The following is a 24,709-nucleotide window of genomic DNA, read 5'->3' as shown; positions in this document are numbered from 1 at the left end:
CTTAATACTAATAATTCTCTTTTATGGAAATTTAAACTAAGGCCATTAATGTGCAACCAGTCGGATACTGAATGTATATAATCTTCCATCTATTTTAAGTGCACAAATAATTGTGTATTCAAGCTGAGCGCTGATGAAATCCAGCTGTAACCGAAATCTCTGTTTGCAGGTCAGAGTTCCTCAAGCTGCAAGGAACGTGTAATGCCACATACCAGCTGCACAGCTTAGAGATAGTAGAGAAGACACCTCTGATTTTAAAAAATGAATAAAAATAGGCACTAATATTAAAATCCTGCAATACAAAAAAAATGCATCTGGAGATGCCATATGGATGCTCACCACATGACTGCTCTCTTCTCAGGACTATGAACTGGGAAATCAGATACAGTGAGAAACAGAAAATTGCACAAGTGGCAAGTCCAAGATGATGTTGACCCAGAAGGAAAACAGCTCTCTGAGGTCCTGACTTATCTGTCTGGACTAGAGAGTTGCGCGGGGACAGAAATCCCACCCGTCCCCACCCGTCCCCACCAAAATCCCACCCATCCCCACCCGTCCCCGTGAGGAATCCCTCCGTCCCCACCCGTCCCCGTGAGGAATCCCTCCGTCCCCACCCGTCCCCGCGAGGAATCCCCTCCGTCCCCACCCGTCCCCGCGAGGAATCCCCTCCGTCCCCACCCGTCCCCGCGAGGAATCCCCTCCGTCACCATCCTTCCCTATAAACTTCAGAAATAGTTATTTTATTTAATTATGCTACTGAATTAAAGGCTCTGGTAGAGACCCATTTACAAATAAGCAAAGAGACTATTAATTTGGAAATATTAATTGGGAAGAATACATACTTTGTAAATGGGTTTCTACCAGAACCTCTAATGTAAATATAAAATATAAATACTCAGCTGATGAGAACCCACAAACTGTCAGCTGAGGACTTCCTTTGCAGTTGGCCTGGGGTCCCTTTTGCCAAGCTTGGCAGGCAGCAGTAGCGTCCCTGAGTCACAGATGCTGGCACCTCAGTGGCTCATGGATGCTGCCAGCGACTGCTGCGCTTGGTGGAGGGGAGTTCTGACCATCTCTAGAGGAGGTCCTCTGCTGGCGGTGCTTGGGGATCCCCACCAGTCACAGCAAGGGCCAACAAGTACTTCAACACTGTAGAAATAAAACCAGAAATGCATTTCCTTTTCTTTTGAACACAAAACAAAGATATCTGCCATATACATTTCCCAAGGCAGATGACTCTATGCAATGTCACCTCGGTAACAAAATACAAAAATAGACAAATACACCCCCTCCCTTTTTACTAAACCACAATAGTAGGTTTTAGCACAGGGAGTTACGCTGAATGCCTCGCGCTGCTCTCAATGCTCATAGGCTCCCTGCGCTAAAAAACAATATTGCGGTTTAGTAAAAGGGAGCCATAGTGCAAAATATAGACAGCAGATATAAATTCTCAAAACAGACACATTTTGATCACTAAATTGAAAATAAAATCATTTTTCCTATCTTTGCTGTTTGGTGATTTCATGAGTCTCTGGTTGCACTTTCTTCTTCTGACTGTGCATCCAATCTTTCTTCCTTTCTTTCAGCCTCCTGTATGTTTCCTCTCCTCCAGACCTCATTCTCTCCCCCAACTTTTTCTTTCTGTCTCCCTGTTCCCCCTTCTTTCTGTCTCTCTGTCTGCCCCCTTTCTTTCTTTCTCCGTGCCCTCCCCCAAGCCACTCGGTTTGCTGCCACCGCCATCGGGGAATAGTCCCCAAGCCACCGCTGTCCCAAGCTTTCCCTGCAGAAGCGTCGCGCTGACCAGCATTCCGCTCCCTGACGTCAATTCTGACGTAGGAGAGGAAGTTCCGGGCCAACAAGGCATTTCTCCTCATTCCATCCAGCCTGAGCCCCATCTCTCCTTGATCCAGCATTTCCCTTCTGTGTCTGTCAGAATTACCATTCCACCTATTTTCCAGCATCACCCTTCTTTGTGTCCATCTCACCTATATCCCTATCTCACCACTTTTTCAGAATCTTCATTTGTCTCTGTCCTTGTCTTTACCCCATATTCACCATTTGCCCTTTCAATGTCTTTATCTCCCCCCCCCCACACACACTTTTTCAGCATTACTTCTATGTCTCTATTTCACCTCCTCTTCATGTCCCCTCTGTATCTCTATCCTTATTCAGAAGGTCCTGCTTACCCTTTCTCTTCTTTGTGTCACTATCTCCATTTTCAGCTTTCCCCCCTTTTCCTTTGTTACTGCACCCTGTAGCCAGAATCTTTCCACCCTCTCTCCACTCCGGCCCAGCCCAGTATGAAATATTTCCTTTTGTTTCTCTCCCCTCTCTCTTCTCCTCCCTCACCCACGAGTCCTGCATCTGGCCCTCTCCCTTCTACCTGCACCTGGCAACACCCCCCTGCTCCGCGGCTCTCTTAAGCAACTCGTCAGCAGCGGTGATCAAGACAAGCTGCCGACATCGAGGCCTTCCCTCTACGAGTCCCACCTTTGTGGAAAAAGGAAGTTGAAACAAGCGGGACTCGCAGAGGGTAGGCCCCGACGCCAGAAGCTTGTGTCGATCGTTGCTGCTGAGTTGCCGAAGAGAGCCGCAAGTAGAAGGGAGAGGGAGATAGGAAGGCTGTAGAAGCTCCGGAGCATGACACCGAACCCGGCCAGGATGATTTCTTTTTCAGGCTGCTGCTGCCGCTGCCATCCCCCACCCGAAATGACAAAAAACAGCCTAATGCCCGCGTCGGGAAATAGCCATGCTGAGCAGTGAGCTCAGCACGTACACAGATGAAAGCCTTGCTTGCTGATTGGTCCGGCGGCACGGTGGGGCGGGGCCGCCGGACCAATCAGCAAGCAAGGCTTTCATCTGTGTACGTGCTGAGCTCACTGCTCAACATGGCTATTTCCCGACACGACGCCAGACTTGTAAGCTGCATGCTTGCATCGCCAGAATTTAGGTAGGTTGTTTTCATCCCCGTGGGAGTCCCGTGGGCAAGGGGGCGTCCCCGTGGGAGTCCCGTGGGTCAGGGGGGCATCCCCGTGGGAGTCCCGTGGGCCAGGGGGCGTCCCCGTGGGAGTCCCGTGGGCCAGGGGGGGAACCCACGGGACACAAGTCTGGACACAAGAGCTTGGTTCTTTATTTTCTCATCCAGCCAAGGTGAAGAGGAAAGAAACAATTGAGGAGGTTTCTCTCCGCCCCATGGAGCACAGTTTAGCTTTAGTTTTGGGTTCTCAGTCTCTCGGGAGGGGGGGGAAGGGGGGAGGAGGTGTTGTCCAGTACTCTTCCATTCACAACAAACTTGCTGGAAATTGACACCTCTGAGTTCTGTAGCTTGAGCTCCTCTCTCTGTGCCAGGCAGCACAGTGAACACCGAGTTATTCTCAGAACTAGGCCTAATGAAAGTAGCATCCGATCTGCAGTGGTTATGGCTCAGAGTGATCAAACAAGGCTGACATTTCCACTGGGTGAACTAGGCAGTCGCCTAGAGTTCCAGGTACTTTGAATTTTTTTCTTCTTCCTTCCGTGACAGCCATACCCTTAGCTCGGTAAATCATTAACTGCTCTCATGGCCAACAGAAGGAACAGCATTTAATAGCATATCAGTTGCACAGGGCTCAAAGTGAATCTTAGGGTTCGATATTCGGCAGGCAGCACCCAGTATTTGGCCGACTACTGCCGGTATTATGCCCAGAAATTCAATGCTGGGCCACGTCTCAGTCTTTGGCACTGAATAGCTTGGTTTGTGGAGCAGGCCTCACCATTAACTGAACTATTCAGCACTTAACCAGCTGTGGGTTACTGCATAAAGACAGGGCTGGCTTTTCTACAGTCCTATTTGTGCGGTTACCTTGGCAGGTTAAATGCTGTATATTGGCACTTAACTGGCCAAGGGCCCACTCCATCCCCAGAATACCACCAAAAACCAGTTTTAGCACTAACTAGTTAAGTGCCAATGAAAATAACTGGTTAGCTCCAAACAGGCAACTTAACTGGCCAGGAGCAGTTTCCGGCTGGTTAAATTGTTTTAAATATTGACCCATTAAAATTCAGTACCAAATTACTTCTAACTTGAAAAATTTAGGAGTCCATAGAAAATATCAGCAATGATATACTGCAAATATTATACTGATATCATATCAAAAATGGTGTAAGGATTCATAACATTTTAGGCACCATACAACTTCCACTGGAGTATGCCCATGACAACTTATACAGTGTTCCCCCGCAAATTTGCAATTCGCGGACTCAGTTATTCGCGGTATTTTCTTACTGCCTCTTCCGGTCAGAAAATACAGGGAATGAGTCCGCGAATCAGCCTTCTGCACAGCCGAGTCCTTCTCCTCTCCCTCTCCCCCCCCCCCCCCCCGGTCAGCCAATCAGCCTTCTGCACAGCCAATTCTTTCTCCTCCCCCCCCCTCACGGGTCAGCCAATCAGCCTTCTGCACAGCCGATTCCTTCTCCTCTCCCCCCCCCAGTCAGCCAATCAGCCTTCTGCACAGCCAATTCTTTCTCCTCCCCCCCCTCCCGGGTCAGCCAATCAGCCTTCTGCACAGCCGATTCCTTCTCCTCTCCTCCCCGGAACATACTGGGTATGATTTACTGCACCCACTGGTGCCCCAGCTGCCCTCTTCTGCCTTTTTACAGACTCAAAACCGCATTTGCGGTTTTTTAAAATTTGCGGGTGTTCCTAGAACGGAACCCCTACTGTACTAGCATTCTATAACTTGAAACTGTGAGACTTTCCAAACTTCCTGAACCACATGAGTCAGGTTTATAGTCAGGCAAATCATGATGCAGAGCTGGGAGATGCAGATCCCTGAATATATTTATTTGGTTAGCTTTATATCCCGTCCTTTCCAACAAGCTCAGAATGGGTAAAGTAAGGGCAATAGGGTTAGGGTTAGATCCCCAGAGTCCCACATCCCTAAGGCGGGTTAGGGTGCGATTAGGGTTCTGGCACTCTAAAGGTGGGTTAGGGTTAGGGCTCCAGAGTCCCACATCCCTAAGATGGGTTAGGGTTAGGGTGCGATTTAGGGTTCTGGCACTCTAAGGCATGAGTGTCGGGAGCAGCGTAGAGAATTCAGCATGCCGGCCTGCGATAAAAAGCACTTTTGCGGATTTGTAAAAGGGGGTGGGGGAGACGGACGGTGGTAAGCGATGAGGGGCTGATTCTGTATAGAACACTGGTCTTGGAGGCTGCCTAAGAAGTGGCTGAGAATCGTGTACTGTCGTCCAAAACAGTATTTCATCTGCCCTAATGGACAGATACCTAACTTCCCCAACCCCCCCTCCCCCCCCCGATTCTCTAACTGGCACCTATGCTACTGGCACTAGTTAGAGAATTGCACTTTAGCCTGATTGCAAAGATAGCCTATATTTGCCGAGGGATCCCTTGCCATAAACTGATCGTAGCAAGGGAATCCCCTATCAGCTGACTCCCCGAAGCATTTTGCTGGCCTACATTTCAGGCATCTGTTGCGGCTCCAGGGAGACATGTATGGATGCTTAAACTCACCCAAGGTCACTTCCGGGTGAAACCACGCCCAGCTTTGGGTGAGCTTAGGTGTCCCCACACGCTTCCCTAGACTCACGACAAATGCCTACAGTGTAGGTGGCTTGCCTCGGGGAGCTTTTTTTCAAAAAAACGGGCATCCCAGTTAGCTGCCAGATGGTGGTAGGACACCTATCTCCACCTACAATCAAAACACCCATCTATAGAATTAGCCCCAAAATGCACAACTCACAAGGCGTATTCTATAAATTGCTGCGTGCCAGTTCTAGTGTGTGAATCTGAAAAGGGGGTGTGGCCAGGGGAGGAGCTTGGACAGATTGTGGACATTTCTAAAATGTATGCACACTATTATAGAATATACCCGATGCATGGTGCAGGCATTTAGCTCTACTTTTCCCTTAGCCTACATGGGTGTGCCTTAAAGTTTTGAGTAAGCCATGGCGCTTAGAGCAATTCTATAAGATGTGTGTACTTTTTATAGAATCGCGCTATGTATCGTTCTATTCGGTATTGATTTTTTTTTGAGTGCCATATATAGAATATGACTCTATATGCGTATGAAGTCCTTTTTTGTATGTAAAACATTACAACCTACAAGAAAAGCTGCATAAAATACCCCCCTACATGATACTCCCAGGACGTGATCTGGAAAAAGGTGGCTCTGCCAGGCTGAATGGATGGTCCATCTTTTATAACATCTATCTCTCCTCTATCCAGGATATCTGTGGGTACTTTGAGAACAGGATTCAGGATATCACGTTACCTTAAGAGCTTTCTGGGCAGCTTCACTTGAGCCAATGGCAATGAGGTTTGGACCAGCCATGCTACAAAAGCTTTTCAGATGTAAATAGTCAGACACGGGCACCGTGGAAACTGCATAGTCCTGCAAGAAATTTAAAAATCATGTTTCAGTCAGTACCATTTACATGATCAGATAGCACATTAGGGACTATTGCATGGTTTCTCTAATGTCCAGTGTAACTGGGCACTATTGGTAGAGTGGATGGATGATGGAACTGCTAAGGATGTGAGAAATGTTAATGGTGAAACTCAAAACTAGCTGGAATTCATTCTGGCTTGAGTCTTCCAGAATTTTCAGATTTTTCCAGACCCACAGATAAAACCCATCAGATTTTATTCCTAGATTTGGAGAGGAATTCTCAGCTTCCACTGACTGACTGCCTCGGCCTTCTAACCTGAATAAAGTGTTGCCATGCCGACTACTTACTGTTTTCTTGAAATCCCTGAGGCCTCTCTGCAGCATCCCAACCCCACCTCCTGTGACAGAATTTCCCGTTTCTGGGTAGGACGCTGCAAAGAGGCCCAAGGTGGCGAAGGAAAACAGCATGAATTTGATGTTTGATGTGGCAGCACTTTATTCAGGTTCAGAGGGCTAAAGCGGTCAATCAGTGGCAGCTGAGAATAAGAGAATGCCAACGGGGGTGGGGGGGTGGAGGGAGGGTGCTTGAGGGCTGCAGGGGGTGGGAGGTACAGGAATGCTGTTGGGAAGGAGAAAAAGAAGAGAAGGGGAGGGGAGGCAAAAAAAGCAGGAGATGGTGCCTTTGGAGGGAAGAGAAAAGAAGAGAAGGGAGGTGATCCTGCTGATGGATGAAGGGGAAGTGAAGGAAACTAGATAGATTAGAAAAGGAGGAAAGCATATTGAAGAAAGTGAAATGTGAAAGGCAGATATAGGGCAGGATGCAAAGGAGGAACAAGATGATTAGAAAGGTGAAATCACCAGACAGCAAAGGTAAAAATAATAATTTAATTTTTTATTTTAAAAGTTAAATGCCTGAAATCTTTTTGCAGCCCTCTGAGCTTTGATTTATTTATTCAATTTTCTATACCGTTCTCCCAGGGGAGCTCAGAACAGTTTACATGAATTTATTCAGATACTCAAGCATTTTTTCCTGTCTGTCCCAGTGGGCTCACAATCTTTCTAATGTACCTGGTGCAATGGGGGGATTAAGTGACTTGCCCAGAGTCAAAAGGAGCAGTATGGGTTTGAACCCACAACCTCAGGGTGCTGAGGCTGTAGCTTTAACCACTGCACCACTCTAGAAATCAAGATGTAGTAAAAGAAAGCCAGGTATAGCACAATCAAGCCATTGTGACATCACTGATGAAGTTGGCTCTTAGGCATTGGTGGAATGAGGCATTGTGATGTCACAATACCAGCTCTGGTTATCAGAGGCTGAAACCTTTCACACTATTTATTTATTCAATTTTCTATACTGTTCTCCCAGGGGAACTCGGAACGGTTTACATGAATTTATTTAAGTACTCAAAGCATTTTTCCCTGTCTGTCCCAGCAGGCTCACAATCTATCTAATGTACATGGGGCAATGGATGGGAGGGATTAAGTGACTTGCCCAGGGTCACAAGGAGCAGCGTGGGTTTGAACCCACAACCTCAGGGTGCTGAGGCTGTAGCTTTAACCACTGCGCCACACACTCCCGATTTAGCGCGTGCTAAAGATTAGTACGCGCTAAATGCTAAGATGCCCATAGGATATAATGGATGGCTTAGCATTTAGCACGCGTTAATCCTAAGCAAGCACTAAATTGGTTAGCGCACCTTAATAAAAGGACTCCATAATGTGTGTGAAGGAGGGACTACAGTCTATTCTGAGTGCCATTAATATGTAGCCATATTTTAAAAATTACTATGTGAACACTTAACTGCCTTCCATTTTGAAGGTAGCAAGGTTTCCATTCCTGATCTAACAAGTTAGCAGGCAGTATTATCTGACTAGTGCAGGAATGCCCACTCTCTGCCCATGACATACCCCCTCAATAAAAATTTAGAAATATTTTTTAGCATTCAATAAGTGCATGCACATTTCAAAGTTACTGCAGGATGCCTGAGCGCATCCAGTGGTCCTCCGTTTTTTGCTGTGTTAGCTATGGGTAAGAAAAGGGCCCCCTTAAAAACGTATCCGTATACGGAAGATATTCAAATCATTATCCCAGAATGTGAAGATGTAGGGATTGCTTACCAACAGCTTTATTATGGTTATTAAAGACTGCAGATTGCTTGAACTTGGAATTTATTCTGTATTCTGAAAATAATTTAAATAAATAAATAAAGATCTTTATATGACTAGGAAAAAGACTTTGAATGCTTTACTTTTGTCTCTTACTGTCATCCTTGGATGGGTTGCCTGTTGTCCTTCTGTAAAAAAAAATCTGTGGGTAAGGCTGGATCATGGGTTCTTCTCAGATTGTATTGTACTAACTTTCTCGAGGGTAATAGTCAGAAGATTACATCCCATTTTTAGACATAAACTTTTTTAAAATATCAATTCATGCATTAGTACTTTTGCATCTGAATTATTGCCTCAAATGCCTACACACAATTTGCAAGTAGTCCAAAACATGGCTGCTGGGATGGAGTTAGCCTGCTCCAGGAGAGCTTCAGTAAAGGAATGAGCCTCATATCCAGTTTAACATCGTGACCCTTACTTTTCAGGTCTGAGGAATAGGATATCCATTTTTGGAAAAATAAATTGATTTGCTACAATTCTACTCACAGGCACTGAACTCCCAGTCCCCTCCACAGAGAGCCCCCATATTACACCCCATCCCCCAACTTCCCTCGATACCCCTGACAGCACGGGCAACACCCCTCCACACACACACACACATCACCTAACACCCCTGACAGCACAGGCAACACCCACCACATCACCCATCACTCTCGACAACACTGGCAACACCCCCCCCATCATCCATCACTCCTGTCAGCACTTGCAACAACCCCCCCCCATCACCTGTCACTCCTGTACCTTGCCCAGCCCACTCCCTCCTGCCTACAGGGCCACGTGCTGAAAATGACGGCCCTCAAGAATTCTGAGGTCTGTTTTCAATCATCGACCAGCCACACTAGCCATAAGATCATCTATACCAGGGATCTCAAAGTCTCTTCTTGAGGGCCGCAATCCAGTCGGGTTTTCAGGATTTCCCCAATGAATATGCATTGAAAGCAGTGCATGCACATAGATCTCATGCATATTCATTGGGGAAATCCTGAAAACCCGACCGGATTGCAGCCCTCATGGAAGAACTTTGAGACCCCTGATCTATACCCTTTCCAAAAAAGCATCTACCCCTTAAAGGGGAGTCTGCTTAAAGTGGTTTTGGAAGCCAAATCTTCCACCCATTGTCCAATCCAGAGCCTTCTGCGGGCAGAGACAGAATAAGCCAAGACCTTCCTCAAGACTCTGATGATGTCATACAGGGCATCAACCACATAGTCAATCCCTTCCATGTTTCATCATCCATGCTGTGGATGCAACGGACTCTGGTACCACAGGCACATGCCATGAAAGATGCCGCTGAGGCTGCCTTAAACCTCAAGGCTAAGACTTCAAACTGACGTTTTTAAAAAAATTTTATTTATCAATTTTCAAATAAACAATCAAGTATATACTTGTACAGAAAGGAGAGGCATTAAAGAAAAATACATATTCCAAGTAAATATTAATTATAATCAAGGCAAAAATAATCAGAATCTCCTCCTCAAGTCCTCGATTCATAGATCCAAGATGTAAAGCAGTGAGCCAATAAGAAAATCATAGTAATATAAAGAAAAAGGTAAAACAGGGATACTGATAGCTGAGGAAGTGACCAAATCAAACAATGAGCACTTATATTGTTGTTGTTGTCCCAGCTTTCAGGTGTGCAGCTGACAGAAAGGTTGTCAGTTGTATAGGATCAAAGAAAACATATTTCTGCTTTTGATATAATATCACACATTTGCATGGGTGTCTTAAAAGAAGGAGGCTCCAAGAGCAATAATTCCCGGCTTCAAAATCAAAAATTCATGGCGACGCTTTTGGGTGTCTCATGCCAGATCCGGAAATACTTGTATTTTAAATCCCAAAAATTCTTTTGACTTGTTTTTAAAGTAAAATCTCAGCAACCAGTTTTTATTTGGTGCCAAGGCAACAGTAAGAAGTAAAGTTGCAGGTGTCGCAATTTCCTTATCCGACTGTTCCAACATCAATGAAACATTTAAGTTCTGTTGGACCTCTGATGATGATTGTTGTGGTTCTTGATGTTGTCCTTCAACCCTTCGTATGGGCAGATAATAAACCTGAGTAAAAGGTGGAAACGATTCTTCTGATATACCCAATATTTCTATCATATACCTTTTTATCATTTCTCTCGGAGGTATTGTTGCCACTCTAGGGAAGTTAATTAACCTGAGATTATTATTGCGAGAAAGATTGTCCAAAGCTTCCAATTTCCTTCAAGACTACACCCCTCTCACTAAGGAGGGAAGTACGCTTGGTAACTTGAGCTACCAGTGAATCAACCTTAGGCTGGTCAACTAACTGATGAAATTCAGGAACCATGGGATACAGCCTTATCATCTTATCCCCCCTTAGGGAGCCCTCTGGGACCTCCCAATGCTCTGTAATTAAAGCAGTCAGATATGAACGCAAGGGAAAAAAATGAAGTGTGAGCCTGGGAAGCTTGCATAATCGAGCACTGCGCTGCTGTAGTCCATGGAATCTCTAAGTTTAACTCTCGCAGCGACTCTGGTATAAGTTCCATCAACACCGTTGTCTTAAACCAGGGGTCTCAAAGTCCTTCCTTGAGGGCCGCAATCCAGTCAGGTTTTCAGGATTTCCCTGATGAATATGCATGAGATCTATGTGCATGCACTGCTTTTAATGCATATTGGGGGAAATCCTGAAAACCTGACTGGATTGCGGCCCTCAAGGAGGGACTTTGAGACCCCTGCCTTAAACAGATGGCTTACTTCCTGGTCCTCTCCCTGCTCAAGAGGCATTACAGTCTCCTGACCTCTACTCTCTGTGCGAAACCCCGAATCCCCCGAGGGATGGTTCGCTCTGGGACACTAAAGGCATGGAATCCTACTTCCAGTCCACCCAGTCTTTTATCTGACTAGTCCTCTGGTTCCTGCTCGGGAATCTCTGCCGAAGAGAGTGCACTTAAGAACAAAAGAACATAAGAATAGCCTTACTGGGTCAGACCAGTGGTTCATGTAGCCCAGTAGCTCGTCTTCACTGTGGCCAATCCAAGTCATTAGCACCTGGAAAAAACCCAAATAGTAGCAACATGCTACTAATCCAGAGCAAGCAGTGGAGAGGTCAGGTCCCCTTGCAAGGCCACCATTGCTCCCTCACCAGTTACAAGAGAACCCTGACAATTTAAGTAAGCTTTCCAGAGCAAACTCACAAATTCCGGGATAAATCCCTGACCAGGGGGATGGAGGATGTTGGACCTGTGATAGGGAGGGAAGGAGTGGGGCTGCTGGACTCACAAGGGGGGCTGATGCTGCACCCACAAGGGAGAAGGGGGTTGCTTGGGCTGCTGGACCGGCTGGAGCTGAAGGGAAGTGAGACAGTTGCTGGATCTGGTCTGGGGATTGGGGGAGAAGGGAAACAGATGCTGGGCCCATGTAGTAGGTGGAGCTGGAGGGAAGGGAGAGGTGTCAAACCCACACCTGGGCACTGAATGGAAGGGATAGAGGTGTTGGACCCATGGGAAGGGAGAGAGGTGCAGGACCTGCAGGGAGGAAGACAGAGAAGGAAAGAAAAGAGAAAACCTGAACCAAGGAGATGAAGGAAGAGTAAGTGAAATATTGAACATAGCAGAGGGAGGAAAGAGAGAGTGTGAGAGACACATTGGTGTAAGGGAGTAAGAGATGGGAGAAGCTGGACACAGGGAGATATATAAAAATAGGGGAGATGGTGGGCATGCATGGGAGCATAGGAACAGGGACAAAAAGGGGAATGCTGCATGGGGGTGGTATATGGACATAGAGGGGTAATGCTACACATGGGAGGGTATATTATGGACACAGAGAAGATGGCTAGACATGGGGGAGAATAAGAACGCAGAAGGAAGATGTTGGATAGGGGGGATATAGAGGAGTGATACTGTACACAGGGGGAGGGGATCGTAGAATAGTGAGATAATGAAGGCAGGGAGATGGGCACAGGGGAAATACTAGAAAGGGAAGTATAGAAGACATAGAGAAGGGAGATGCTGAATATGGGGAACAATATATACACAGAGATAGAAGATGGATGGTGAGCATGGAGAAAGAAGAAATGTCAAATGGTCAGGAGACCCTGGCAAGTGAATTAAAAGAAAAGAAAAGAAAACAGAGACCAGCGCCTGAGATTACCAAGATTTGAAGAATAAAATGATGAGACAATAAAAGGTAGAAAAAATAATTTTATTTTCTATTTTGTGGTTAGAATATATCAGATTTGAAATATGTATCCTGCTAGAGCTGGTGTTAGACATAACTGGAGACTGCAAAGCCCAGGTCGTGCTTCTTTAGCTTCCAGCTGGCTTAGAGCTTTCTCTGACAAGGGGGCAGTTGCCCTCGTTGCACTCCCCTAACACTATTCCTGTCATGTGTGATTGCGGTATTCTGTTAGCATGATTTTTTCTGTGTAGCATTCTATAATAATTTGGCTTATTCAGCTTTCTCGATAGTGGAGGGGATATTTGTGAAGGGGAGACAGGGGTTTTGTTCATCCTTGTACTGTATTATTTGTGTTTATAAATTGACTATTGGACAGAATATTGTTCCTTTTTATACTTTAATGAAATAAGTTCATTATAAAATCATAACTATTAAAGACTTGTGCAGATGGAATCAGACAGTTTGAAGAAACAGGGCATGGACTGAGACTGAACTTGTGGGGATGGGTCTGAGCTCATAGGGACAGGGACACATTTTTTCCCCGTGGCATTTTCTACTCTATAGCACTGGAGAAAGAGGCAGAGCTGAAGAATGTAAATTTCATCCTTCTGCATTCAATTCGCAAGCATGGGAATATCACCTACTATTAGGACTCATATGCCCTTTGCACCAGAAACTTGGATTGTAATTTGTAAGCCCTCTGAAGGCAAGAAAATACCTGCTGAATGTGAATGCAACTCATTACCGAAAAGGTATGAGCTGACCCAAAGGTGTTTAAACCAGCAATCTGAGCAGATGTGATTAACATGTCATATAGGAGAATTGCCTGCTTACTAAATGACATTTACTACCTGAAGACCTCCTTTGGTTTCCCAGCATAAAAGCACCAACCTTAAATGTATCTGCCAGAATTTCTGCGCCACGCTGATTTGTTCGTTTTGACAAACCGACAAAAAACTCCCTCCCTGGAATTAAACAAGAAATGGAGAGGAATGTTATAAGCAGCAAAATGATGACATCATCCATGCCAGTTTAGATTAGACATAATCAAAGCATTAACAAGGCAATTCCATAACGGGCTCTGGTAGGATCTTGTTCTATAAAGGAACATAGACACCTAAGTTCATTTATAGAATATGAGTGGAACTGGGTACATAAGGACCTAAAAGTTAGACTGAGCACCTCTACCAGCCAAAGAGCTGGTGTAAATGCTTACACCTATAGGCAGCGGAACGCTGTTTTGTTTGGGGGGGGGGCCCAGGGTCACGACCTCTCACCAGCTCCTGACTCCCCCACCTGGCGGTGTACTTTTAAATCAGCTGCCACACAGCATCACCGAGCAGGCCTGCCCCTGGAAGTAGAATGAAGGCCTGCTTATCAACACTACCCAGCAGCTGCCCAAAGATTTAAAAGTACAGCGGCGGGAGGAGGTGGGTGGGGCAGCCCGATCGGTGACCACCAACTTTTGGGGAGGCCGTGGCCCCTGTGGCTTCCCCCGTTCCGATAGCCATGCTTTCGCCTAAATGTGAACAAAAGAATAGCCATTACTGGGTCAGACCCCTGGTCCATCTAGCCCAGTCGCTGTAGAAGTAAGCAATTACTAAAGCTTGTTTCTACACCTACTGGCCTGCTCTGTGTTTACTGTTTGGATTTCTTGCAGTTCATTACCTCTTTGCTGTCTCCTCAAAGCACATACAAGCAAAAAAAGGCACAACTGGTCTGAAGAATAGGGACCAAGATGATCTTCATTCAAGTGACCCAACATGGGTGTATGCTTTTTAGCATTGCACTTGTATTATCCCTTTCTCTTGTGGTCCTCAGTTGTCTCCTGCCATCTAGCCTGGTATCCTGCTTCCAAAAGGGACCAGCCCAAGTCACAATTACCTAGAAAATTCTCAAATAGTAACAACATTCCATGCTACCGATCCCAGGGCAAGCAGTGGCTTCCCCCATGTCTATCTCAATAGCAGACTATGGACTTTTCCAAACCTTTTTAAGCCCAAATATGATAAATGCTATTATCACATCCTCCAGCAACGAGTTCCAGAGCTTAACTATTCTTTGGTTGAAAAAGTATTTCCACGTAACTTCATTGAATGCCTCCCAGTCTTTGTAATTTTTGAACAAGTAACAAATCAATTCACATTTACCCTTTCGACACCACTCAGAATTTTGTAGACTTCAATCATATCCCCACCTAAGCCATCTCTTTTCCAAGCTAAAGAGCCCTACCCTCACTTGCCTTTATTCATATGTCATCAATACGAGTGTAACTTACCATACTCTAAAAGTGACATGTGTAAGTTTGAGCAAAAACACATAAAGTTAAAAGAGGACGTACAACATAGCGCTAAGTTTCATACGTGTATGTGTGCTTTAATGACACTATTCTAAACATATGTGTAAGGAGTGTTAGGTGGTAGTGCCTGTGTTATATAGAACTGCCACCTTAAATGGTAACCTGGATGGTTAGAGAGTGGAGGACCTCCTGGGGGGTTTCTGAGGCCTAAGGGAAGGGGGAGGGAAAGAAAGAGCATTGTCGAGAGAGGGCAGAAGCCCAAATCGCGTAATATTTTGATTAATTCATTAGTAATAGCTAAAATGGACTATTGGAACTCTTTACTGCTTAACATTACTCAAAAAGAAAAACGACGTCTGCAAATTATCCAAAATACCGCTATCAAATTGATTTAGAACGCTAGGAAATATGATCACGTAACACCATTATTTATTGACGCTCATTGGCTCCCTATTAGCCATCGCATATGGTTTAAGGTTATGTTGCTTATATTTAAAACTTTGGCTTACAACGAACCCCAGTTTATATCAAAAATGCTAATTCCCCACAGCTCTGTGCGTGCACTCAGATCATCTTTTCAAAATCTACTAGTTGTTCCTTCTCTAAAAATAATAGGCACTCGAAGATCAGACATGTTCTCTGTAATTGGTCCCCAATGGTGGAACTCTTTGCCCCAACATATCAAAAACGAAAAAGATATCTCTTCTTTTAAAAAAATCCTTGAAAACACACCTTTTTAAAGATGCTTTTAACATTTAAATTTTCTTGATTTTATGATATTTCTTTTTTTTAATAATTACCCTGTTTCCTTTTGTTTTTTCCCTTATTTGTTTTTCTCGATATAACAGATGTATCTTTTACCCTCCTCCTCTTCCAACTAATGTCTGTCTTGTCTTAATCTCAATGTTTATGTATTTTGTATTTATTTTTAATTCTATCCTATTTTATAATTATGTACATCGCTTTGTAAACAAGATTCAGCGATTCATCAAATATTTAATAAACCTTGAAACCTTGCTTAAGGACTCTCATTAAAAAAAAGAATACTGTACTGGCTTAAGCGGGCCCGACAGAATATTGGCTGGGCCTGCATAAGCTTCAGTGCCCAGCCTGTCTGAAATTAACCCCCAGTATTCAGTGCCGGTGCCCGGACATGACTCGGCACTAAATAATGGGAGCTAATTTAGCCAGGATGATCAGCATTTAAAAAAAAAAAGCCAAAAACGCTGTCGTCAGCAGAATATCAGGGGGAATGAGTTCACTTTTGGAAGAAGCTATGGGACAACAATAAAGATTACAGCAAGAAATCTGCATGGTTAAAAGAAATAGAAATGGATGCGATTAGAAAAGCCTATGGAAGAGCTAGTAATAATACCTGACCATTCGGGTCTTTATCTGCCGTCATCTACTATGTACCTATGTTATGTTACCTGGACTAGCTGGGGAAAAAAGAGCAAAGAAGACAAAGAACTGGACAGCAGCAGGAAAAGACCAACCGCATGATTTCAGATTCAAACATCTGACCAGTTTACATCCAAGCGGAACTGAACAGTTTCAAAGTTTATTTAATCTTTGACACACTACCCAATCAGTTGAACAGCATATTGCAAAGAGGGCGGATTTAAGACTGATTGATAAACTGTGAAGGACTTAATTTTTCTTTTTGGTGGGCGAGCTTATGTTTAAACATTAGGTATGAGAAAATGAATGCCGACATACTAGGGCATTCTAAGATATTTAACTTAGTTTGGGGTCCATTGCCGTCTTTTGTACATTTGTTATAGTTCTTTTATTCCTCTTTTTATTGGTATAATTCAAACACATCCGGGGGGGGGGGGGGAGAGGGGGAGGGGAGGGTTATATCTTTAGTGTGATTCCTTGTGGTAATTCTGGGGTTGGGGGCTTATATTACTGCATTGCTACTGTTTGTATTTAAGTGTTTATTTACGGTATGAATATTGTCTTGCACTTTTTGTTAGTAATGGAAAATCAATAAAGATTTATATATATTAAAAAAAAGACTTATTGATAACCTCCTGCAAAAAGATTCATCAAATAACTACAGACCAATAACTTGTCTGCCAACAATGTTCAAGCTACTGACAGGAATAATAGCGGACACGGTACAGGAATCGTACGTTGAAAGAAACAATTTGCTGCCAGTGGAAGAAAAATGGAAACTTGTAACAACAGAGGAACAAAAGATCAGCTTCTGATTGATAAAATGATCTTGCCAAACAGCAAACATTGAAAAACATTGCATTGATTACATAAGGCTTTTGATTCATGGCCACAGAGTTGGATTTTGAAGTGCCTGGAGTGAGTGAAAATGTTACAAATTTTGTGCAGAAAGCAGACGTCAGTGGAAAAATAGAACTGATCGTTGGCAGTGAAATAATGGATCAGGTGAACATCAGCAGAGGAAAATTTCAGCAAGACTCACTCTCACCTTGGTTGTTTGTGATCACTGTTATTTCATTTTCAGCCATACTGAGAAAGGCAGCCTTAGGCTACCAGACTGGAAAAATTCTCTCAGAATTTCACATGTGTAAAAGGTTCCAAGACCTACCACGGATAAGTGAGACCATGGATATTAGTGAACACTATTATAACACAGTTTACTATGGCCCGAGCACCGAGCACTACCCCCTATACTCAACCCCATCGTGCCCTCAACCCCCCTCTGTGTACCTCCTCAAATCTTCACTGGCAGCGAACAGTATCTTCTGCCTGCTGTTTGCACCAGCCTGAACTCCCTCCCTCTGATGTCATTTCCTGGTCTGCGACCTGGATATGACCTCAAAAGGAGGGAGCTCAGGCCAGCGCAAGCAGCAGGCTGGAGATACTGTTTGCTGCCGATGAAGATTTGAGGAGGTACACTGCTGGGGGGTTGAGGACACGGTGGGGTACAGTGTGTATGTGGGGGGGGAGTGTTCAAGTCTCAGTAATCCACAGATAATTGAAACCGTGCATACAGAATCTACGGATAAGGGGGCCCAACTGTACTATATGTATGGATGATTTGAATCTCTATGGAAAATCACATATTGGAAATCGAATCACTACTAAATACTGTCTGGATATTTAGTGAAGATATTGCTATGGAATTTTGATTAGATATATCAGCCAGCCTAGCTATGAAAAAAAGGAAAATGGTTGACACTGAAGGCATAGAAATACCTTATAATATGATCATCAAGGAACATTCTAGAGTCACTAAACAAATAGATCAGAGGATGCATTAAACTAGTAAATCAACAAGGCTTACTTGCAGGTCTACATAGAAGAACAAGTAAGAAATCAAAAGAAGGCACAACACAGTGGCGTAGCGAAGGTAGGAGATGCTCGGGGCAGTGGCGCCCTCCACGCTCTGCTCTCTACCCCCATGCCATCCTCTCCGCCTCCGCATTCCTTCTGCGCCCCCTCGTGCCCTCCCTTCTCTGGATCTCATTACATCTTCACCAGTGTGAGCAGCTTCTCCAGCCTGCTGCTCGTGCCAGCATTGGCTTTCCCTCTGATGTCACTTCCTGGCCTTTGACCTGGAAGTGATTTCAGATGGGAGCCAGGCCAGCGTGAACATCAGGCCTGAGAAGTTACTGCGCTGGTGAAGAGGTGAGGGCAAGGGAGGGTATGAGCATGGTGAGGGGGGGGAGAGGTGCCAGCGCCCCTGCTAAGACAGCGCTTGGGGTAGTCTGCTCTTCTGACCCCGCCCCCTTACTACACCTCTTGCACAACATACCACTCAAAAGAGAATAAATAAAAGACAATAAAGGAAAAGGCAACAAATCCAAAATGTGGCGATGACTAAAGAAAAGAACCCTGAAGAAGGAAACCAAAGGGCTTATGAAGCACAGGAATATGTGCTTTGAACAAATGCAATAGAGGCTAAACTTGATAAAACATCCAAAGACAGCAAATGTCACCTGTGCAAAGAAGCCGAAGAGACTGTGGACCAAGAGATCCCCCAAACTGGCTGCCAAGAGATCCCCCAAACTGACTACTAGGAAAGACAAAACAAAATAACAACCACAATACTTTCGACATAGAGTATTATTTACCTATAACTATGAATTTGTAGGACCACAAAATTTGAAACCATGGTAGAAAATGAACAAACCACAATTCTCTGGGATTTCAAGATACAGACTTTGCCACACAATGTACCCGATATAAAAAATAAGCAGGTATGGATAACAGATGTGGCACTACCAAGAGACATAGTCACAATGGCTAAAGAAGGGAAGCCTGTTTGATGGATGTTAAAGAAATAGGAAGTCAAACTGGCTAAATATGACAATTAAAAAGACTCCTAGTGATATGTTTTCTATTAGTTGTCTTATGGATAATTGAATATATACTGTAATATGCTTCATATACATTCAGAATTGTGTAATTCGGCCAAGAGCCAAAGCTCCTATAGTCGAACCCACCACCCAACCACTGTGTATGGAATAGTGTAAATAAAAGTGCTATTCAAAAATTGAAGTCATTTTACTCAATGGCAAAGAAAGAGAATTCTCACTTAGCTTTTAGGGTTTTCTGCAGGTCCCGACATGGACCATTTTTCGAATGTCTTTTTCAAGGAACCCAAAGTAAGAATTAAACAACTTAAATGCCAGACTAATGAAAGTGATGTTGGGTTAGGTAATAGTGTTCTGTCATATACAAATGGCTGAATGAAGAAGCAGAGAAGTTTTTCATTCAGCAATTTGTATATGACAGAACACTAGTACCTAACCCAACCTCACTTTCATTAGTATGGATAACAGATGTGGCACTACCAAGAGACATAGTCACTGCTCTGTTGCCACGTCTGGGTGGCCAGTCCATCACAGTGCTGGCCCCTCCCATGTCCAAAAGGTCTTCTTCTAGGCGTTTGGGACTAGTCGAGAATGTGGTATAAATATACATGACCTGGAGGTCAGGACAAATAGCCTAGACATCCAGATAGATGATTCTCGGGAAAAAATTTTTTTTTTAGATGTATTTTTCAAGAATGGACATTTTCCTGCTGTCAACTTTGACCATCTCGCGCCATATGTACAAATTGAACTTAGACATATCTTTTAATTATACACTTCCATGGAAACAGGACAGAAAGAAGATTAACTCATTTGAGCTTTGGTGGTGGTGAAAGATTTTATGGGTTCCATGGACCACTAGAAGAACTAGCAAATCGATTCTAAAAGAGATCAAACCAGCAATGTCACTCAAAGCCCCATCTTTTTTAGTCACACTGATAAAAGAGAGAGATCACTGAAGGAGGATATTATGTTTGGGCAGACTGAAGGAACCAGGCGAAGAAGGCGACCTGCAATCAGATGGCTGGACATGTTGAAAACAACCATGGGGATGAAGCTGGAGGACCTTACCAGACTAGCATAAAACTGATCTCTTTTTAGATCTGTAACTCATCAAGTCTCTAGGATTCAAATACAAGTTGATGGCACCTAACATCCCATCTTTACATACAGGTACTAAAGCAGATATTTTTATGATATAAAGTTTATTCACATAGTCAATTAATGAGAATATACTTTCCTTAACTAGTTTATAGTTTAACTATTTATGAGTTTCAAAAATACTTTTCCTCACATATGATCAGCAAAAGACAAAACCGTTTGAAAACGTAACTATTCATAAGAACATAAGCAATGCCTCCACTGGGTCAGACCCGAGGTCCATCGTGCCCAGCAGTCCGCTCACGCGGCAGCCCAACAGGTCCAGGACCTATGCAGTAGCCCTCTATCTATACCCCTCTATCCCTTTTTCCAGCAGGAAATTGTCCAATCCTTTCTTGAACTCCAGTACCGTACTCTGTCCTATTACGTCCTCTGGAAGTGCATTCCAGGTGTCCACCACACGCTAGGTAAAGAAAAACTTCCTAGCATTCGTTCTGAATCTGTCTCCTTCCAACTTTTCCGAATGCCCTCTTGTTCTTTTATATTTTGAAAGTTTGAAGAATCTGTCCCTTTCTACTCTCTCTATGCCCTTCATGATCTTGTAGGTCTCTATCATGTCTCCTCTGAGTCTCCGCTTTTCCAGGGAAAAGAGCCCCAGTCTCTCCAATCTTTCAGTGTATGAAAGGTTTTCCATGCCCTTAATCATTCGTGTCGCTCTCCTCTGGACCCTCTCAAGTATTACCATATCCTTCTTAAGGTACGGTGACCAATACTGAACACAGTACTCCAGGTGCGGGCGCACCATTGCCCAATACAACGGCAGGATGACTTCTCTCGTTCTGGTCGTAATACCCTTCTTAATAATACCCAACATTCTGTTTGCCTTCTTCGCGGCTGCTGCGCATTGTGCTGTTGACTTCATTGTTGTGTCCACCAGTACACCCAAATCTCTTTCAAGGTTACTTCTCTCTAGTACTAATCCCCCCTTTTGGTAGCTGAACATCGGGTACTTTCTCCCTATATACATGACCTTGCATTTCCCTTCATTGAAGTCCATCTGCCATTTATTCACCCACTCCTCCAGTTTGTTTAGGTCCCTTTGTAGGTCCTCACACTCTTTTGCATTTCTAACCCTTCTACAGAGTTTAGTGTCATCCGCAAATTTGATAACTTCACACTTCATCCCCATTTCCAGGTCATTGATAAATACATTGAACAGCAGCGGTCCAAGTACAGACCCCTGCGGAACTCCGCTCGTGACCTTCCTCCAGCCCGAGTAGTGACCCTTCACTCCAACCCTCTGCCTTCTGCCTACCAACCAGTGTTTGACCCATCTGTGCACATCTCCTTCCACCCCGTGGTTCCACAGCTTCCTAAGTAGCCGCTCATGGGGTACCTTGTCAAAGGCCTTTTTGAAGTCGAGGTAAATGATGTCTACGGGTTCCCCTTTGTCCAACTGACTGTTTACCCCCTCAAAGAAGTGCAGTAAGTTTGTTTGGCACGATCTTCCCTTACAGAAGCCTTGTTGGCTTGCTTTCATCAGCCCATTTTTTTCGATGTGCTCACAGATGCTGTCCTTTATCAGTGCTTCTACCATCTTGCCCGCAACCGATGTCAAACTTACCGGCCTATAGTTTCCCCGGGTCTCCTCTTGACCCCTTTTTAAAGAGAGGTGTAACATTTGCTATCTTCCAGTCCTCCGGGATCTCTCCAGTTTTCAAGGATAGGTTGCAAACTCATTGGAGTATTCCCGCTATCTCATTTCTTAGTTGTTTTAGTACCCTAGGGTGGATACCGTCCGGGCCTGGTGATTTGTCGCTTTTCAATCTATCTATCTGTTGGAGGACATCCTCATGGCTCACCTCTAATGTTGACAGTTTTTCTTCTTGGTCTCCTTCCTTATAAATTCTTTCACAGTGGCCAGTTTGTACAAGCAAACTTACTGAGACAGGAAAATCTAAAGAGTATTAGCTCTAATTGCAGAACACACTTTGTAAAGGTATGGTAGAGATCTTTTATTTGGCAACCATTTATTTCTACCTTTCCTGGCAAAAGTTGAATGGGTAGAAGGAAATGTAGCCAAGGTACAGATGGATTACACAATCACTGGTTTCCCTACTGAATCATAACAATTTCTGTTTTTTTTTTTAAAACAAGGAGCACATTCACAATAGGAAGGTCATACTCTCTCTCTTTGGTTCGGAAACTTTCAGCTCCGTTAAGGATCAAAATTGGCATATATCATGCTAAAAGTGAGTAGCATAGTGTTCCAAATGATCATACAGTCTGCTAAAAACAGCAGTCAGCACTGTTCAATGTAGGTTTGTAACATACAGGAATGCTTGCCTGCACTTACACATCTACTATAGGTGGCACATTGATTTAGTTGGACATCAGGCTGCTCAGTGGTACAAATTGATTTCTGGACTTTTAAATAAAAAAAAACAAAAAATAGTCTTAGAGACATCTGGAGCATCGAGATAAAACAGTATAATTCTGTGTCTCGTTGGCCACGAATTTGGACTTGGAGATTGAAATGTACAGCGTCAGCATCTATGAGACAAACATGGTTATTTTTGTTACATAGGATTTTCTGGACCCCAGTTCGATTAAATAAAATGGATAGTTCTAAGTCTAATAGATGCTGGCATTGTCGTATTGGTATAGGGACTTTGGATCATCTGTTATATTTTTGTCCATTTATATTAATATTTTGGAAGTCAATCTGGGGACAAATAAATCTAGTTTTAGATTCAAATGTTCCATTATCATATGAGGCTATAATTTGTGGAACAATTTTACATGTGAAACCCACTCTAGATAAATATAAAAGTCGTCTATTTTTGATTCTAACAGGTATAGCCATTCAATTAATTACAAGTACAGTAAAACCTTGGATTGCAAGTAACTTGGTTTGCAAGTGATTTGCAAGACAAGCAAAACATTAGATTAAATTTTAACTTGATATACAAGCAATGTCTTGCACTACAAGTACATACAGTATACACACATCACAAATGAGCCGATGGTTCTTCTCTCTCTGACGCTGCAGGAATATAGTGACTGTTCTAAATGAGTGAGGTTTTGCAATACAAGTACGTATAGTATTTTGCATTAAAGTTTTTGGGTTGTGGAACGAATCATCTGAGTTTCTATTATTTCCTATGGGGAAATTCGCTTTGATATACGAGTGCTTTGGATTACAAGCATGCTTCTGGAATCGAATTATGCTCACAAACCAAAGCTTTTCTGTAATTGGAAGAACCATGATAGAATAAATTATACTTTTTGGTGGGTGAATGTCTGCACTTCATATAGATATGAACGAATTAACGCAGAATGTAGGGGACTTAGTGAGGTATTCAATAAAATTTGGAGCCCATTGACTAAATTTGTAAAAACATAATAATGTATTTTCATCATCATATCTTTCTTTTGGTTTATTTATCTTTACACATCCAGGGAGGGTGGGGGGTTGGAGGGAGGGGAGTAAATATTGATAGTGATATTTGGGTAACTTTATTCTTCCTTTGTATTATATATTAGGTAATATTCTGATATTATTAGATGCAAGAATCTGAAATTAATGAATGATATTTAATGTTACCTGAACATGAATTAGTGTAATGTATGTAATACCTACTGTTCTTCTATTTGTATGACACTGTTTTTGATTAAAAATCAATAAAGAAAAAAATAAAATTTGCACATCTAAGAGCAGCCAATTATCAAGAAGGGCAAAATAACTGAATTTTTGAGGCGGTAGTAGATACAACAGAGGTTAGCACAATTACCCTCTGATTTTTTTTTAAATCATTTTTATTAGAAAGGGTACAACCAGGAAACAGGAAAAACAGAGATACCAAAAGCGCAAATAAACTGGTGAAGACCCCATGTACAAACACGGCATGGCGATTTCTTAAAGTATGTGTGTATTCTCACTGAAAAATGGGAAGCACAATGCATACTTTTAGTCCATTCAAATCATGCTTCTGCCAGGCAGTGGTATAGTAAGGGGAGGGGGGGGTAAGGGGGTGGACCGCCCCGGGCACCATGTTAGGAAGGGTGCCATGCTCGCCTATGGCCTACCACTCCAGTGCAAAAATCTAAAAACTTTTTTTTACTGCTGCTCTACGGCCCTGCCCGAGAAGAGACTCATTTCACTCACTCTGGCACAAGCAAAACGGCCGAGGCCAAGCATTTTTAGTGAACTGAAGGCAGGGTAAACATGGGGGGGGGAGAGAGAGAGAGAGAGAGAGAGCGCATATGCAGATTCAACGGGCCCAAGAAAAGAGTCTTTAGTGGACCAGA

At 43.6% G+C, this 24,709-nt stretch overlaps 1 protein-coding gene across 2 annotated transcripts in view; it reads right to left on the bottom strand.

Moving 5' to 3' along the window:
• DDAH1 (dimethylarginine dimethylaminohydrolase 1) overlaps window positions 1-24,709 on the bottom strand; it is a 231,138-nt gene that overhangs the window by 42,050 nt on the left and 164,379 nt on the right. For both annotated transcript variants that reach the window (XM_033917186.1, XM_033917185.1), the window contains exons 3-4: window positions 13,589-13,662; window positions 6,270-6,389 (exon numbers count right to left, since the gene is read on the bottom strand). In XM_033917186.1, coding sequence (XP_033773077.1) covers window positions 6,270-6,389; window positions 13,589-13,662 — 194 coding nt within the window. The remainder of the gene's footprint in view (window positions 1-6,269; window positions 6,390-13,588; window positions 13,663-24,709) is intronic.

The sequence above is a fragment of the Geotrypetes seraphini genome, chromosome 12 (genome assembly GCF_902459505.1).
Source record: "Geotrypetes seraphini chromosome 12, aGeoSer1.1, whole genome shotgun sequence".
In the NCBI taxonomy this organism is placed as follows: domain Eukaryota; kingdom Metazoa; phylum Chordata; class Amphibia; order Gymnophiona; family Dermophiidae; genus Geotrypetes; species Geotrypetes seraphini.
This window is presented reverse-complemented; position numbering and strand designations above follow the sequence as displayed.